This window comes from Myzus persicae, unplaced genomic scaffold (assembly GCF_001856785.1).
Source record: "Myzus persicae strain clone G006 unplaced genomic scaffold, MPER_G0061.0, whole genome shotgun sequence".
NCBI lineage: Eukaryota > Metazoa > Arthropoda > Insecta > Hemiptera > Aphididae > Myzus > Myzus persicae.
This window is the reverse complement of record NW_019104466.1, coordinates 417,876-436,807: the sequence shown is the minus strand read 5'-3', so window position 1 is coordinate 436,807 and position 18,932 is coordinate 417,876. Positions and strand designations below refer to the sequence as shown.

Sequence of the window (18,932 nt, the reverse complement as noted above, 5' to 3'; positions counted from 1 at the left end):
TTTAAATATTAGAGTGAATCGACCTATTAGCTAACTTGATGGTTACAGAACATCATCTGTGTTTGTGCGTTGGTTTTTTACGATACTTTAATTTTTTAGCAAGTTATATGTATATAATATAGGGTAAATTAAAAATGGTCATAACTCACTTAAAAATTGAATTATCGCAAAAAACCAACGTACCAACACAGATACCTAATATTCTTACCATCAAGTTTCATAATAGGTCGATTCACTCTAATATTTAAACTAAAGGAGCTACACGTGTTCTGCCGAGCGTAATTTTGCTATATTACGCACTGGTAAGACGGAGACAACAAATACTAGTATTACGTCCTCTTAACCTTGTGTATTATGTATAATGCAGCTCAATGTAGGTCTGACACGACACTATAACGTATTAACGTACCTTTGCAACAATATAATATTATGTACAGGTTACAGGTACGATAATTATGTCTGCATGGCTGCATCAATATTACTCTATGATCAGCATTCTAGTTGCGTACTTACCATATAATATAATAATCGCGATAAATAGCTTACAATGCGTCCTCATTACCTGATTATTAAATTATACTTTTATGTACTTCCCTTGACCCTCAGTACCTATTTTCTAGTACCTACCTATAATACGTCCCACTATCAATACGAGTATACGATTATCGTCAAACGTCTAGATGTCGATGTCCATCAACTTTAATAATTATTATAGTACTATATACATATAAGTCTTGTTTGCAACTAGGTATTTAGAAATGTTTATAATTAATTTTGTCCAAATATTGTGTGCTCTGGAGTCTGGATAATAATATACTATGTCCATTGTCTACGGCCAGTAACTGTAGACAATAACCGACTTGGAGTGAAACATTATGCACTTATGTATGTATATGTCCTATATAGTATGTATTATATACATTGTGTATAAACTATAAGTGTATTATAGTCATATAAATAGTAATTTTCCCTTCAATAATGTAACTGTACCAATATTATAAAGTTTATAGTAGTAATATAGTAATTAGTAAATTACAATACTTTAATTAATATAATATGTTAGTGAATGGTTTAATTCAAACAAGAATTTCACCGTTTCAACCTGGTGTTCTGGTCATAACTTAGCCAAGGGTACATTTTGATACAAATTGCCGGCAAATCCCTGCTTAAGGCATTTATATGTCAAACTGACACTGGACAAGATGTATTGATGACTGATGTATGTGGGAAACGTTGTGGATTTCATAATTGTACACAACAATGATATTATGTCTATTGCTTACCGCAAACGATAATTTATTGAAACTTGACTGTTATTTAAAAATTTACATTGTTATTAATTTTGGTCTCAAATCTTAATATTCTAATATTGTTATATTTTTGTTTTGTGTACAGCCAAATAGGTTAATTCTTATACTTTATAGCAAGGAGATGACTCTGATGACTGGATTAAAAAGCAACAAAACGCGTCCCTTAGTGTCTAGTGACATAATAGTAGTAGTAAATTATAGTCCTGTTCGAAGTTCATCGGGACAACTGGACAAGTAGACATCTCAAAACAGCGGCAATCAGTTTGAATCTAACAATTGATTGTTACAAATTTACAATTTAATATTTCATTAGATTACATTATATTGAATGGCCTTATGAAATATGCTGTAATTAAAAAAGATACAAATATACCTATTTATAGATAATAATATGGTATAGGATAATAAAGATATAATAGGTATTTATTGATAATGAATTATTATAGCAAAAATTAGATATGAATAATAAATATATTTTATGCAGCAGTTGTTCAGACAATGTTTCTGTGAAATGTGAAATTAATACCTGGTGTGTAATAATTTCATATCTAAGTATACTAATTAAGTTCAACTTTTGCGAATAATATTATCTTCATAATAACTAAATAAAGTAAATAATAAAAAAGTAGGTTCTCATTTATTTATTCTTTCAAATGAGAAATTTATGGACAAAGTTACAAGACACAATAGTTTCACAGATTTTTTATTTCAAACAAATATATTATTAAACAGAAGCGAATAGCTATGGCCGATGGGCTTATTTAAATACATAATACATATTATTAAGTTTATATCGGGAGTGAGCTTATTATTCTCTCTGTGCCTACTCGTAAATTCGATTACGAGATTAAACCATTATATTATATAGTAGCCATAAAGGTAATGGGTTGTAACTAATAATTGCAGATACAGTGTGCGACACCGGACACGACAGTACAAGATTATGAGAGATGTGTAGCGATTCACTATTTCTCTGAACCACCCCGCGAATCCCACTCATGATATTAACAGTTGTAATAAGACGTGATAAAAGTATAAACCACAATATTAATTAACTCGTTGGCTGAACGTTTATTTTTATACAGTCTGTTTCCCAACGCTTAGGCACTCCGCTCGTAGATTACTGATTAGATATTTAGATAACGAAAAATGACACGATCGAACGTACAACAAAATACAAAACAACGTTCAAATTTATATTTTGAGACTCGGAGTCACGCGAATGCGGGTATTTTGTTTTCAAATAATTACATTTTCAATGAATTTTTTCAATTTAAAAAGTGCCAACCGGTTAAACGTTGCCGTCGATTGCGAGCCTCCCTTCACCAGTTCACCACGATAGTCATTCGTATAGTTCAGTACTATGACGGTACCCATGTGTCTTCCTTAGAACTTACGTCGAAAATTCATATTATATATTATTATCATATTCAGTATTATAAAATAGGTAGGTAACTCGTTTAGTTGTGTAAATAATTATTGTTCATTGACAAAAATGTCGTTAATATTATTTAAAACAAATTAATACTAATATTATTATCTACAGACATTTTTCCATAAAATTAGGTACCAATTCTCGGGTTGTATATTTTTAAAACAACATTAGGTATGCCATAGGTATACGGAATACGGATGTCAAATGTCAATATTATATCCGAAATTGAGGTTAGGAAAATATAAATTAATCGATGTTTTATTTTAAAAACCATACATCCGTACCAAAAACGACCGACAGCTGTATAACTTATAATTTATAGTAATTTCATTGGAGAATCGTACATTTCATTTTTCATTTGTCATTTGTCATATTTTAGCTGCTCGCGTTCATTAATTTTCCGTCCATATTTTTCATTCTTCATTTTTTTGACTACCATTTTAGAATTTCATACGTAGGTAAGTAATATTTAGTAAGTAGATACTAAATAATGTGTCATTATGACGCGTATACGAATACGAATATTGTAAATTGATTACTTAAAACAATTATATAAAATCTTGAGACCTAAAAAGGTACTTTTTCTGTGAGAAGTTAATTCATTTGTTTCGAGTTAGATCATTTTAATCAAACCTCAAGTATTTAGCTGTGTATATGGGCACATTTTATCTACTTTATTAATTGAATATTGAAGTGTATCCTTACAATTAACTTACTAACTTATAAATTAAAATTAATAACAATATGACGTACACAATTATAAGTTTGTTTAATAATAATGTTATTTGAGGCTGTATCCATCAGAATAGAACTGTTTTGGCCTGCATTGTTTTTATATTATCTAACCCATATAGGCTAATTTGTATAATAGATTTATATTTAGTATTAAAATGTGAAAATTTGTCTATATTCATGATGTTATTTTTAAAATAATTTATTCTAGACATTTTAATCATCATTGAAAATTGATTGTAGTTACTAAACTAATTGTATATTAGTAATATTGTAACACATTAACACCTCATTTAGTAATTAAATATAATAGGCATGTAAATTTGTGTATCACTAATATTGTAGTTGATGACAGTGAATATTAATTTAAAAACAAAATTGAAACTACCTATCTAATAAAATGGTAAATTATTAAATTATTATTAGTATTAACCGTTGCTAGTGGTTTTCTAATTTATTTATTTTTATTTTAACAAGTTAAATTAAAGTTTTTTTTCATTTAACTACCTATTGATAAAATTAATACATATTTTCAGATATTTTTATTTTGTTGTCTTACAATTTGTCAATAATATGCCTTCCAATTGTAATGAATCAATACGGTCATGCGCTGCGTATAGACCACCCCATTTGCGAAATGGATTTGTAGGAACCAAAGTAGAAACCAAAGTAGAAACCAAAGTAGAAACTGTAGATTCAGTGAACAATAATACTTCCAATTGTGTGAACAATAATGATTCAAAGGTAAAAATGTATTTATTTACAAGGCATATAAATTAATTTTAAAGTTTGTTTGAATATTATTAGTATCAATAGTTACTAGATGGGTATTAATATGTACAGTGTAAACTGTATCCTTTATTAGCATTATAAATTATAAGCATTTAGCATTATTTAATAACTAAATAATTTTTGTATTTTGTACACATTCTCAAATGTAATAAACTAGGTACTAAATCTTTAGAATTGTACCTATTCAAATTTCAAACTGATTGATGTAATTGTCAATAAAAGATGTTTAAAGTAATAGAATGAAATTTATTTATATATTTATATTTTCCTCCTCTTACAATTTAAGCACTGAAAAAAATTATAATGATAATGTTAGGTAGTTGAATATATTGAATGATGTTGGATTACAACTTTATTTTCTGCTTAATTAAATTAAATCATACTAAGTTAGTCTAGAATAAAACTAAATTAAAGAAAATTAATATATTTTCAAAATTTGTCTCAAATTTGTATACTTTTTAACACATTTATTATTTAGTACATAGTTGTATATAGTCTGTTTAGAATGAGATTGGTACAAGCGGCCACCTACTATGCATAGGTGTGGCTATGTTCCTTGTACCGATTTCATCTTGAACAGACTATAGGGTTGCCACTTGCCAGTTATAAAATAATAATATACGGGATGAATTAAAATGTCTATTTTTAATAAAATAACAAATCATCATGTATTATTAATTTAATATACTTAACCTCTAGTAGAAGTTGATACACCTTGGTGTCTATTATTGCAGTTGTAATTTCATTACATATTTTTTATAAGTATGAAAATCTCCTACAGTTTAATATCTTGGTCTAACACTTTATCAACAACTTGCTTTGGTCCACCATATGAGAACTAAAAGACTAGATTTAAATAATCGTCTATGCATGCTAAAAACTATATTATGTAATAATAAATACATCCCATGGGTATCAAACCGCATAAGTATTAAAGTCCACTCAAATCAATATGGACATATGGTCTGCAGCTATGGGTAAGATAACGGGGTAATGCAAAAAAATCAAACATAAACAAAATTCAAACATTTAAAAACATTGCTCTAAGAGAGTTAATAAATGCACCTCCCCAGGTCTCAAATTTTTCTCCACATTCAGACTTAAAATTAAAAACAATAAGTGATGAATCTAAATGTTTCTATAAAATATCCCATAACCTCCTAAGTACTTATTTAAATCCTCTTATCAAACAATTGAACTTCACTACCATGCCTGGTAATCTCCCAAGACGTCTAATGCACAGTGGCAAGCGTTATAGAAAAAAAAAAAATGATTTTAATAATTTAGTAATCACAGGAAGTGTCATCCATTATCAAAATAATGTTAATAACCTGTCATATTTGTTACTTTTAGCCAATATTCTTAAACATTATCAAATGATACAGATTGTATATTGCTTGTAAAAATAAATAATTTAAAAAAGTTTAAAAATAGGACAAGTTTTAAAAAAAGACAGTTAAGCTACCCGAAAACTTTTGTCGGGATACCGGGATAGACTTTTTAAATGCTTTCTTTTTAAAACTTTCTTATATAAAAAGGAAAATCTGGTCACTTTATAGTTGTACCTGTTATTATTATCTACCTATTTAATTCTAACACACAAGGAGATTCACCAAGCATGTAAACCCCTTTTTTCTTCTATAATACAGTTATTCAAAATCTGATTTTCTTAATTTTTAAATATATTTTAAGGTCATGTTTTCAAATTCTTGAGATTTTTAATAAACCCCTGTTCAACTATAAATTATACAGCAGATAATTTTTCTGAAATTTCAGGCATAAAAATAAAAATTTGTACGAGTAGTTTTTGGGTTATGTAACTTTGTGTTCTAAGGATAATAGGTCCATAGTAATGAGTAACTAAGAAACAATTGAATTCAAATTTTAAACTATTAAAACTCTTTTGAATTTTGAATGGAGTACATTAACATTTTCAAAAAAAATGTTCACAAATTAATTTACAGTAAAGAAGGGGTTCTCATTTGAAAACCTGAAGTTTTTATCAACATTGAACACTCCCTAAGTAATATGAAAAAATTCAAGAGTTTGAAAATATGGTCTTTGAGTATATTTAAAAATCCCAAAAATTAGAATTTGAATAAATTAATTATTAAAGGAAAAATGGTGCACATGCTTGGTAAATCACTATGTGTAAGGGTGTATGATATAATATTTATGTTGTTTTTATTGTTTCTGAAAAATCTAAAAAAAATATTTTCATTAAGTATTATTAAATTCTTGAATCTTGATTCATTAATTTTATGCTACAATATAATGCTAAGAAGTTAGTTTCCCTTCCAATAGTATATTTTTAATATATAATATGATATTGATGAATAATTATTGATGGTACAGATATTACAAACATATCTTTTTACATACAAAATAATAATAATATTATTTAGATACTAAAGTTGACAGTATAATATATTTTTATACTTGAATGTTTTTAATTTAAATATTTTGTCTCATAAATAATAAAAAAAATTTTAATGGTCCCTAAGGTAAACAATAATATTGTTCCGAATTTGCGAAGTAAAGAATTGTTAACCAAGTTATATGTACCACCTGCTAAACGCAATTTGAACAATGTAGACAATGTTGGTCTATCCAAGTATTTTGATCATAAGTTCAAGGTATGTACTTTTTATTATACCTCTATGTACTAGCTGTAGAGATAACTTTCTTAATATTTAAAAAACAGTTATTGATTTGGTATTATGATGGCATTTATTGCTCTTAAACAGATGTTTTTAACAACTTCAAAATTGTGATTATCTATTCTAAGTAAATTTTAATTTGTTATACTATGAAACATTATTTATGTCTGTAGTTATTGCTGAAAGATTTGATACTTTTCGAATGCTGAATGTTAATTGATTATAAAATTATTTTAATTAAAATAAACAATATTAATTATTAAAATATATAATTTAATTTTCTTTAAATTTAGGGCTCTCGCACAGATTATTCAAAAAAGCTTGTAGAATCAACTACTGTGTATGTTGGTAATTTAAATTTGCTTTCAACTCAAGCGGAGATCCATAAGCTATTTTCAGAGGCAGGAAAAATAAAAACCATCATCATGGGATTGGATAGACAAACATTAGGTCCTGGTGGATTTTGCTTTGTTGAGTATGTACACATAATTATTAATACTTATATAAATATTTTAAAATAAATTTCAATTGTTGTACCAAAAAATATGGAAAATGCATTTTGAAGTTTCTAACTATAAATTACTTGGTGAGTTTTGGACTCTTGTTTAGACATGTTATCAAAATATATCACTTAATTTGTGTTTTTATTATGAATAACATAATTCATGACATCCAAAACAATTTGTTGGAAATCTGAGACCTACTATTTTTAAACAGTTAAAATAGTGACTATTTATTTTCATTGCATGTAAAATTAGATATAATAAGATTTTTTTACTGCCTAATGAATTGTATTTAATTAACATTTATACTATGTTTAGATATGAAACTAGAGCTGATACCGAAAATTGCATGAAAACTATGAATAAAGCATTATTAGATGGAAAATTTCTAGTAGTAGATTGGGATGCTGGCTTCATTGAAGGACGTCAATATAGACGCGTTAAGAGAAATCAACAAAGGTCCTATGTGCATCCAACTACTCAAAAATAAATATTGTTAGTATTATGAACTATTTATTACCTATTGATTTATTTATTTGTTGTTTTATTTGCAATATTGTTATGTTGGATATATTTATATTATATATAGCTTAGATATTGGGATTAAGTATCAAAATATTAGTTTTGCGGGTCACTTTAAAAAGCTTAACAGGCCAGACAGGTCTTAAAATTAAGAAACAATTATTGCCTGATGTTTGTTTTAATCATATTATTTAATTAAAAATAACAAAAAAACTAACTCCATGCTATTATTCTTAAATTTATTGAAACTATACTCTATCTCAAAAGAGAATAATTAATCTGCCAACATCATTTACAATGCATAAAAATGATTGTTGAGAGTACACAGATTGCTCTATATTTGTTTTGTAATATGTTGATACTTGTTTTTAAATTATTAATATGGTAGACAATCTCAGTGGTATTTAATATGTATGAAAAATATCAAAATATTTTGTATTTTCCAATATTTATTTGTTTAATATTTTTTCAGATAGATTTTCATTTCTAGAACAAAAAAATGGGACTATAATTTATTATAAAGAGAGCATTTTTTTTTTTTTGCTACGTGCAATTTTTAATCTCAATAATCTATTTTTGTTTTATAAATATTTATATTCTATTTTTGAATTTTTTTGAATTTACCATCTAATGAGAAAGTATCATTTAACAACTATTTTTGTGTCACCCTAATGAGGCCTTTTAAAATATGACACAAAACTTTATATATTAATATACATTATAATGAAATTGTTAACTTTTGTCTTAGATATAGTTATGTGTTAATTTATCATTTCACTTTTTTATTTTTATATTTTTTACAACAACCAAGATGGTGAAAAACAGAATTGTTATGTTATTGTACTATAGTAATTTGCTTAAGTTTAAATAAAACGAGTTTGTTTTTATAGAAATTAATGTTTTTAATATATTTTAATACGTTTCAAGTATAATAAAATTATAGTAATTATATAATATAATTATTGCTTTTAGAGTTTTGTTTGGTATTACTATATTAGTCATATTTTTCATTCATTTTAAATTATACTAAGCTAATATACAATACTAACAGTATTGAGAAAGTTTCTCTACCTACCCATAATGTTTTTTACTCGTTTTGTTGTGGTCTTTGTTTTCATACAGTTAGAAGTAATATTACTAAACAAATCAAAAATCAAGAAAATATTAGCCTTTAAATACTATGTAAAGAGTATAATACATGTATACCTTATAAGTAGTCACTGTGAACAAAATAATTTATTGTTGTAAAAAAAAATGTTGTGCATGGAATATCATTGTGTTGCCTACACATATATTTTATGGGCTTTATTTTTCTAAATTTTTCTCTATAATTATGTAATATATTATATTGCTTTGCAGCTGCGGAATGGATGCAATTTGAAGTAGATGTGATAATTAAGTATTTTATAAGTACAAAATATTTAAAAGATAATGGTAGTAGGGCACTATGAATAACGGTAGATATATATTAAAATGTGTAAGGCAGCCATGCCATCTAACTAGAAATTGCTTCATTTTTCCCCCCTTATATAGCCGGCTCCAGCAACCTTAACAACTATTAAGTAATATTAATAAATTCACCTAATGTGTAAATTGGAAAAAAAAAAGTTTTCTCTTTTTGTACACATGATAACCGCATTTTTACCAACTGCAAAATCAACTTTATTTTTAAAATTTTAGTTTCTATAACAATGTCTATAATCAAGTTGAAGTTAAAAAAATTATATACATGAATAATATTATATAGAAGACTTATTATTAATAATAACTACCCACCGTGTGGTAGGCAATAATAGGTATTACACTACTACTTAAAATCTGAACTGTTTAAATTGTATTAGATATTCTACTTTCGTTATGTTAAGTACTTCAGAACTATAATATCCAAGGTAAAACGATATAAAGAGATAATGGATAATTGAGGAAAAAATTATTTAAATACATATAGGTACCTACGACCTACCTATCTATTATTCAAAACAGTATTACTAATAACACAAATAAATTTGTAATAATAATTATTTATTCTTAAACTGCTATTAAAATATTTAAACTTATAAGTATTATAAAATACATGTAAATTTCTATTGAATGCAATTTATGAAACAATACCTATCTTATAGAAACAATGCATTAATTTGTGTAGCAAGTCGGTTAGACCTATTTCACTACCACCATAATGTGATTTATGCCAAAGTATGTTACTAATTAGTAATTACTGAGTGATAAGTGATAACTAGAACTAGGATTTTGGTGACTTGCATTTTTTTCTTTAAGTGCTATACAGTTCTAACCAAAAACTAAATTTGATTCGTGACAATTAAGAATTTGTAATTTTTTTTTTGTATTTTGCATTTTATTGCATTTTTGCATTTTTGTGTTAAATGTATTTTATTGCATTTTTTGTGTTGAATGTATTTTATTGCATTTTAGATTCTGAGAGGAGCGATGAATGTAATGATTTTACAACGATGTGTACAAGCGTGTTTTTATATTTATTTATTTATTTATTAATTTTTTTTTTATTTGTGTCTGTTTATCACGGTTTCGTGCAGTAAAAGTGCTTCGATTTTCTTAAATAGCAGCGTTTCTGGTAGGAAAGTGAATCTAATTGGTGCATTCGGGAGATCAAAATTTAAAATTCCCAGTAGTTTTCAAAAGCAACAGGAAAAACAAACAAAAAATTAAGGAAAAATGGGAAATTTTACACAAAACCATTTTTTGAAAAAAATCGATTTTGGTTTTTAGTGTAATTCAAACAAAAATGACGGTCGATACATGCAATTTTTACTGTATATTTGTGTAACCATTTTTAATACACCATACAATTTTCAAAATATTTTGATTTGTGTTGAACTATTTATAGGTAAATGACATTTTCGATTATTTGTTTTTTTTTATGTAATAGACTAATAGAACTTAGTTTAGAACTAAATGAGATAATAGAGGTGCAACCAGTTTATTCTTATTTTATCTTTCAATATTTGGTGGACAGAAGATGGATTCATATATAAGACTATGTTTTAAACCTGCTCCGCAAAATACTCTATCATTTAAAAAAAACCAATGCGTAATCTGTTAAGATGATGTCAGCACAATATTTGTTTTCTTTCTCAGACTCGCGTGCTACATGATAGATACAACATTTCACCAAAAATAATTTTTTATGATTTTCGAGTATTTTGGAGTAAAACCGCCGATCATAAAAATTTAGATTATAATATTTTTGAGGGTATGACATCGGTTTTATATTTTATTTTGTATTCGAGTTTGAAAGTAAACATTTTTTTTTGTAAATTTAAATGATGTTTAAATTGTCTTGATATAGGTATCAATTTAAATAATCTTGCGTATTATTATCGTAAAAAAAATAATATGTGGCTACCTGTATAATATTTGCTCACATATTAAAAGTACAAAGTAAATACTATAAAATATTTTATATTTCATGTTTATTTTTTTAGAATCAGAATTTATTATTATTGAACGCCAACTACCAGGTACCTAAATACAGAAGGTTTTTTCTAAAATATTATAGAAATACTCATCTGAAGATACATTTCTCTCATATGTAAAATGGTAAAACAAAAAAAGGCTATGGGGGATTCATCTTCAGTATATTCTATTTCCCCCCTAGTACAATCACCCATAAATAATACATAGAAGGAGCTACGCGGACAACCCACCAAGATCAGAGGGCTAGTAAGTAGTAGGTTAGTCACAGTGAGGTTCTATACCAACTAAAGTAACGATGTATGTATAAATACAAAAAAGCCTTTTAAGTTTAAATAAATATTTTTTCGGTTACAACTTACATTACTCTAATTTTCTAATACAGTTATGTATAGGTACCTGCAAAGAACAAAAACAGTTTTGTAATATTATAAGTGTCGTGTGTCTACATAGTGCATACTACATTGGTACTTAAATATAAATTAAACAACTTGCACTGGTGTAGCTATATAATGTATAATGTATATTATAATATATAAAAAAGAAAGAAATAATAATAAAAGTTAGGTTTGATTAAAACATACGCTGCCGTAGGCCGTAATTACTACATGGATGTCCTTAATCATAATACTTATAAAAAAAGGCAGTTTTATATTATACAGGACAATTACAGGTACATCGTGCACATTTAATTTATACTTAAAAAATCAACATATCTACGTATAATAACGTAATTGTAGAAATAACAAATCAATTAATCCACTATAAATAATGTTCAATTAAATGCCGCACCATAAAGTGTAAGTAAATCTCATTAAATCAGGAGCTAACTTGTTTTAAAAAAAAAAAATTTTCTTTCATAATTCTTTACTAAAAGTACTATAGATATTTATGCACTAAGGTCGATGAACCGAATAGTGATTGATTAGCATTCACAAATATTTGACAACCTACCTACTCAAAATTCTTCTTAAATACCACCTCGGGCAATATATATTTCATTCAAAAAACTTTCGCGAAAATATGTCATATCATCTCCGAGAATAATTTGTGCATTTATTATATTTCCCAGGTCAAGTGTTATTATTAAATATTAACAATAATACTTAGTAGTTAGTATTAATATAATTATGAAGAACCGAAATGAACCGATGATCACTTACCTGACAAACTCCATTTAACGAATCACAACATAGGTTATAGAACCTAGTAGAGTCTTACACGCGACACCATAACAATTAAAATTCCATGGTTTTTTGAAATGATCAGATTAATAAAATTGTATCAATTTATATGGATTGTCTGAACATTAAAAAGTATGTACGAACAAAATTTATTTGAATAAACGATTCCTAGAATAGTTCATTTTCAATAAATACCTTGATAAATCCAAGACATTCTGAACCAAGCCTATATACAATATAGACACAATACCTTAATACCTAACATTAAGTATTACTTAATATACGAATAATTAACACTTTTTAACAGGAAATTATAATAAAATTCTAATTCTATAGTAACGAGTACATTTTGATTTAATATTTTACTGTGATGCTAGGTAAGAATACATAAATATTAAATACCTACTAATACCTAATATTATATAAAATTGTAGATACATATTCTTGCTCTGCCAAGTCTATATAAAAAGTAGGCATTAATATTTAATTAAAAGAGTGTGGACTCATCAATCAAGGTGATAAGGGAAAAGCTTCATTAGCTCCTATAAAAGAATGTAACCATATACTCTGAAGTAGCTCTTGTAGGATATGGTTCAAAGTGGTTCTAGCTTACATATGGTTTGAATACACTGCCACACTACATCTACTCGGAGTGTCAATATATTCATATAAGTGCAAATATAGTAAGCATCACGTTAAGTGGTGTACACACAGTGAGAGAGGGGTTTGGTGTTTAACCCCACATGGTATTATTTTTACTTTATGTATAGTCGTATAGATGTATACAAATTAGATATACAAACATAGATATTTTATATTAAACAAGACTGCAGATAAGTATCGCCTTCATTTAAGTAAACCTACTTGGTGCACAAGTGCATATTATGATTTAATATTTTACATCAAGAGCACCAACACAATAAGGTATTTGTTTATTAGCTTACCGTTTTCAAACTCTTTTTCAATTTACATCCAGCTGTTTTTATAAAGTTTAAATAACACTTAAATAAATAAAAAAGGGGTTACTGTTCTGCTGTAGAATACTGCAGTAGGTATCCAGTGACCTCGCTATGTAATTGGTGTGTTAAATTTTACTTCAATGATATAAAATCATTGTATTCGAAAAACGATTCTATAAGCGAAGATGGTCTGTCAGTTTACAGTTTAGGAAAAAAAACAAGTGAATAAAAAGCAAAGGAAAAAAAATCAAATTGAAAAAAAGCGTATTGGAAAAAAAAAGCGAAAACCAATTATTATTATTATTATAGGTATAAATTATAACAGTAAATAGTTTGTTAAAAAAATCAAATAAAAATAATTCATTAGTTAAATATATTATGTATATTATAATAGTATAATAAGTCATAAGTGAAGGTATTACATGTTACATATTAAAATCGAAAAATAATTAGGCATTACAAATATATTATGTATAAAATAGTTTGTTAAAAAAATTAAATCAAATGTATTTATTTAAAACGTATGTGATAAGCTGTAGCTAGTAGATAGTATTTAAGAATTGTTCGATATAATTATCATTTATCATCATTATTATTATTGTATCTTGTACACAGTAAAAATAAAATTTCTTGCATATTTTCATATACTTTCATATATATATTTTTTTTTTTTGGTTGCAAATTACCTATATCAAATTGATCTATTTCAGTGCTATCTGAATCTATCTCTAATCTAATTTTTTTAATCAGTGTCCAAATAGAGGGATGATTAGAGTCAACGAGTTTAGAAAATCGATGATTAAATCCTTCTGTTTGATTATTAGTACGCTCTGCACTTTTAATAGTTGTTTCGTGTATATTCCACTTAGCAGGTGGGAAGATTGGGGGAATATTTCGAAATTTAGTTTTTTTACCTGGCCGTGAAATTCCAATTGGTCTATTTATTCCCGAAATATAAGTTTGATCAAAATAATTCACTAGTTCTCTAGCCTCATTTGGCATATTACTTTTCATGTAGTCCATTCCAGCTGGAACATCGTCAATAGGTAAAAAAGCTAGAGCATCAATTTTTCTACAAAACATACTAAAATTCTCATTCTCCATGTATAAATTTACTAAACCAAGGCATTGTATTTTCCTATAAGTACTTTGCGTTAAATGAAAAAACGACCTTTTATACTTACATGTTCACCTAATATAGATGTGACTGCATTTATAGCTGCCTTTTCAAAGTCAATATGAACATTAATAGGGTCTGGGTACAAGTTTTGATTATGGCATGCATTAAGTAACGATTGTAACATATATTCATAAGTAGTTTGCGTTTTTTTCTAACAAACAATATACTGTAGTTACTAGTTATATATAAATCATGAATTTTGACTCTTATTACATATAATTGTTGAAAAATAGAATGTGCCAATGCAAAGTTACCATCAAACATCCATGTTTCCGCCTCGGTGAGATGTTTTAACCCTTCATCAGTGGCGAATATGATAACTCTGTCTTCAAATTGATCTTCTATACTATCTTTTAGTAATAATCTAAGTCCATCATTTGCGAGTGCCCAGTCACCTATACAGCTATAATTTAAATTAAAAATAATTAATAAAAATGTTTTATAGTAATTAAATAATATATTATATTATTATAATATTTAGAAATATTAAAAAAACGGTATGGGTAGCAATCAATTAAATTGTATTCAACTATTATAACGATTTAATTAATTAATGACTTAATTGCCTAAATAATAATATAATATTTTCAACTTACCTTCGATTAATGATTATACAATCTTCTAAATGTCTGGGTTCTTTTAAATTATTTTTTGACCGTTGATTTCGAAGAGTTCTTTTAGTGATTGTTTCTGGTGGCATCCTAGCTCGAGTTTCATTATCCAAGCTTCCAAGTTCTTCACAGTAAATCTGGATTTGTTGACGTAGTTGCTGCCTTATGTTTCATTCGCGCTAAGCATTTATTGACTTCAACTTCATGCGTGTCTGGAGGATGAGTATGTGCTTTATCGATTATTGGTATTTCAGTATCATTTTCTTTCGATGTTTTTAATTTGCCTGGACACTTGAGACTTGATGCCTTGGAGACTGGAGCACCTCCAAACATTAGATATTAACGTACTGTAATGTTTCGTATACATGTGGCCATTAAAACAAACTTTTTCCGCATTTTTGTTAGATTTTTATTATTTGATATTGCGACATTTCAATTAGTAAAAAAATAATAAAAATAATATTAATTTAAAATGAAGCAGAAAAAACGTGGAATTGTTATATATATATATATATATATATAAATAATGAACACAGCCGAACTGTGTAATCTCGTAGCTTTAGACAGACTGAAGTATTATATCTGGGTAATTTTAAATTTGTATAATCTATAATCGGTGTGCGATCGTTGCTGTCGTAAGCCATCATCCGAGCTGCAGCGATAACAAAAATATTGACGAGTTATTTCCCACGATTTTTAAATTGGTGACCGATAAAACGATAGTAAGGACCGATAGTAGTATATATGTCACTATAAAATGACAATAATCATCATCAATACCATCATTGTCATAATATGCTATAGCAGAGGTTCCCAAACTTCTTATTGTGCGACCCATTTTGAATTTTTTTTTAAATATAGCGACCCACAATATCAATGAATGACCTTTTTTTTTTACCATACAACAGAAAATTAAACAATTTTATTACATTTTATGTAATTACGAAAAAAATGTATAATAAGTATAATATATAGTATTTGACACGGCCGCTGGTAAACTCGTAATTGTCATACTCACAGATAAGGATTGACGATAAAACTGAATTTGAACTTTGAACATCAACGAAAAGTAATAGATGATTATATTTTTGTATTATTTAAAAAAATAGTGCGACCCACCAAAAGTATAATCGCGACCCACTTTTGGGTCGCGACCCACAGTTTGGGAACCTCTGATATAGATGCCACTAAATCTTACTAGTAATTTAAAACAATATTTTGTTCTAATTAATAAATTTAGTGTATTTTATTGTATTAAACACAATATAGGTTAAAAAAAATGTGTTAATACCGGAACACAGTTATATTATTAGTTATTACTTATTACTAGCTGTCTCGCTCTAACTTTTATACCATATTACTGTATTTTTTTTAATTTTTTTTACTAAATTTGTACATTTTTATTATGTTGTATATTAATTTATTAGATTTTAACAGCTTTTAATATAATTTAGAAGCAATATATAGAACTTGTCTAGGTGGNGTACTTTAAGACATTATACTAATATCTACAGTATAGGTTGAACTAATTTTTGCCAAAAACGTTGCATTTTAAAATCTTATTGCATTTCAAAATATAATAACATATGCTTTAAAAGTTTCAAGTATCCACGAATAATGTTTTTAAATTACAAATAAATTAACTAAAATTGTTATTTTCCTTTTAAATATCTAATTTTGTCTAAATTCAAACTTAAAAAAAATATATATTTATTTTTTTAAATGAAAGTATATTTAGTAAATTTGGTTACTAAGTCTAAGGTTTGACAACATGAATTACTTGGGGAGTAAGGTGCACCAGTATGGAAACCCTTTCTGATTTGAGTGAGAGAAGTTAGATAACTAGAGATCTCAACACCAGTGAGTTAAAATTTTACAACTTCAGACTCTAAAAATAAATAATTTTAGTTTTTAAGCTAATTTATTTTTAATTTCTACTGACAAAAACTTTCTTTTTTTTCCTGTTCAACCGACAACAAAGGAGCTAACCAAAACTTATGAGAGACCGTCTATAAAATTTTTAATTTTTTTGATGAATGGATATTTTACTATTATCTACAATTCTACAACGATTCTAAAAAAAAATATCAACATTTTTTTTCTCATGCCTATAAATTGCTTAAAAATAGTTTAAATATTTTGAAAATCGTATGGTGAACAGAAAATACAAATATAAATATTTGGTAAAAATATATATATATTAATATTAATATATAATATACACATTACACATATATTCGAATAAAAGCTAGTCTTACGTAAAGATCTCTGTTTTTCTTTTCTTTAGTTTTTGTATTCCCAATACTTTTGAAAATACATGGAATTTTTAATTTTTACCTTCACTTTCAACAAAAAAATTATCAACTACACTTGCTTTCCTACCGGAAATGATGCTGAAGTAGAAAATTAAAGCTTTTTTATTGCCCCAGAAGTGATGACAGACAAAAAAAATAAAAACACATCTTTGTAAAATCAATTTATTCATCACTATTCTATTTCACTATTTCTATTCTCTCAGAATCAAAATGTGCATAAAGCTTCAACCCTCTATACGACTATACATCTTTATTATGTTAGTTTTTTGAATAAGTAAATTATTAATTTCTACTGTAATACAGTAATATACACTAATACGTTCCATCATAATGCATTAGAACATTCTAAAATTATTTTTGATATAGTTGATTTACCAATTCCAAAAGCGTGCATAATATTTGTCATACTTTCGCCAGTGGCTAGATATCTATAAATTAGTTACATAAATTATTAAAAAATTATAATAGACACCAGTTACTTTCATTAGGTACCTTTAGTGAAATATTGGTCACTGTTCATTGATTATTTCTATAAGCAATTACTGAGTAATGATAATAAATAAAGATTTTCTTAAAGTTTTGATTGATTGTTAATATAAATAATGAATAATACCGTTGGACCATGATTGTTAAGGACCTACTGTACCTAGGGCAACAGAAAGGTATAGCCATTAGCCGGTATAGGTATGTGAATTAAATACTAATTTTAATTTTATATATCCAAATGGCAAATTTATAAATTTTATTTTATAACTTAATTAACAAAGAAATTGTGTTGACATATTAGGACCCTGGATCACTTCAGCTTTTACCCAAGCTTATGAATTATATATAAAGGAAGTTTAAACAAATTAAAAATTAATATTTTTTATAAAGATATTATAATAAAAATGTTGATAACGTTTCAGATCCTGAGTGCAGAGATCCATGAATTGATTTTACAATGATACATGTGTTTTTTATTTGATTTATTGTGTCTGTATACGCGGAAATTAGTCTAAACAATTCTTTGATTTTCAAATTTAGGGGTAGTTCTGTAAGAAAATTAGATGTCTTAAACATTTCTTATAGATAATACAACTAATAACTATGTTAATTTTAGTTTGTTATTTTAAATTTTAACTATAATTTATTTCTTATTTGCTGTAAAAATGTATTTTAATAAACACCATACTTTCACAATAGTAAAATACTAAATATTACAGTGCTTTAAAATGTATAAGTAATTTATGAATTAATATCTTTATTTTGTGTAAAATTGAATTATTTTATTCTA

At 26.5% G+C, this 18,932-nt stretch overlaps 2 protein-coding genes across 4 annotated transcripts; one reads left to right on the top strand and one right to left on the bottom strand.

Annotated features, from left to right (window-relative positions):
* Window positions 1-2,401: 2,401 nt before the first annotated feature.
* LOC111042392 (nuclear cap-binding protein subunit 2-like) lies at window positions 2,402-8,808 on the top strand. 3 transcript variants are annotated; one of them, XM_022326985.1, is made up of 6 exons: window positions 2,402-2,538; window positions 4,014-4,221; window positions 6,774-6,905; window positions 7,223-7,404; window positions 7,751-7,927; window positions 8,427-8,808. In XM_022326985.1, the coding sequence occupies exons 2-5, from the start codon at window positions 4,051-4,053 to the stop codon at window positions 7,920-7,922; spliced, it is 657 nt and encodes a 218-aa protein (XP_022182677.1). In that variant the 5' UTR covers window positions 2,402-2,538; window positions 4,014-4,050; the 3' UTR covers window positions 7,923-7,927; window positions 8,427-8,808. The 3 variants fall into 3 exon arrangements, with proteins under 3 accessions (XP_022182677.1, XP_022182675.1, XP_022182676.1); XM_022326983.1 differs by having other exon boundaries at window positions 2,402-2,757; window positions 8,427-8,807; XM_022326984.1 differs by lacking the exon at window positions 2,402-2,538 and adding an exon at window positions 2,812-3,203 and having other exon boundaries at window positions 8,427-8,807.
* Window positions 8,809-14,234: 5,426 nt separating this feature from the next.
* Window positions 14,235-15,762, bottom strand: LOC111042374. Its single transcript, XM_022326964.1, has 2 exons — window positions 15,327-15,762; window positions 14,235-15,133 (listed from the first exon to the last, which is right to left on the bottom strand). The coding sequence occupies exons 1-2, from the start codon at window positions 15,428-15,430 to the stop codon at window positions 14,764-14,766; spliced, it is 474 nt and encodes a 157-aa protein (XP_022182656.1). The 5' UTR covers window positions 15,431-15,762; the 3' UTR covers window positions 14,235-14,763.
* Between the last annotated feature and the right edge of the window lie 3,170 nt (window positions 15,763-18,932).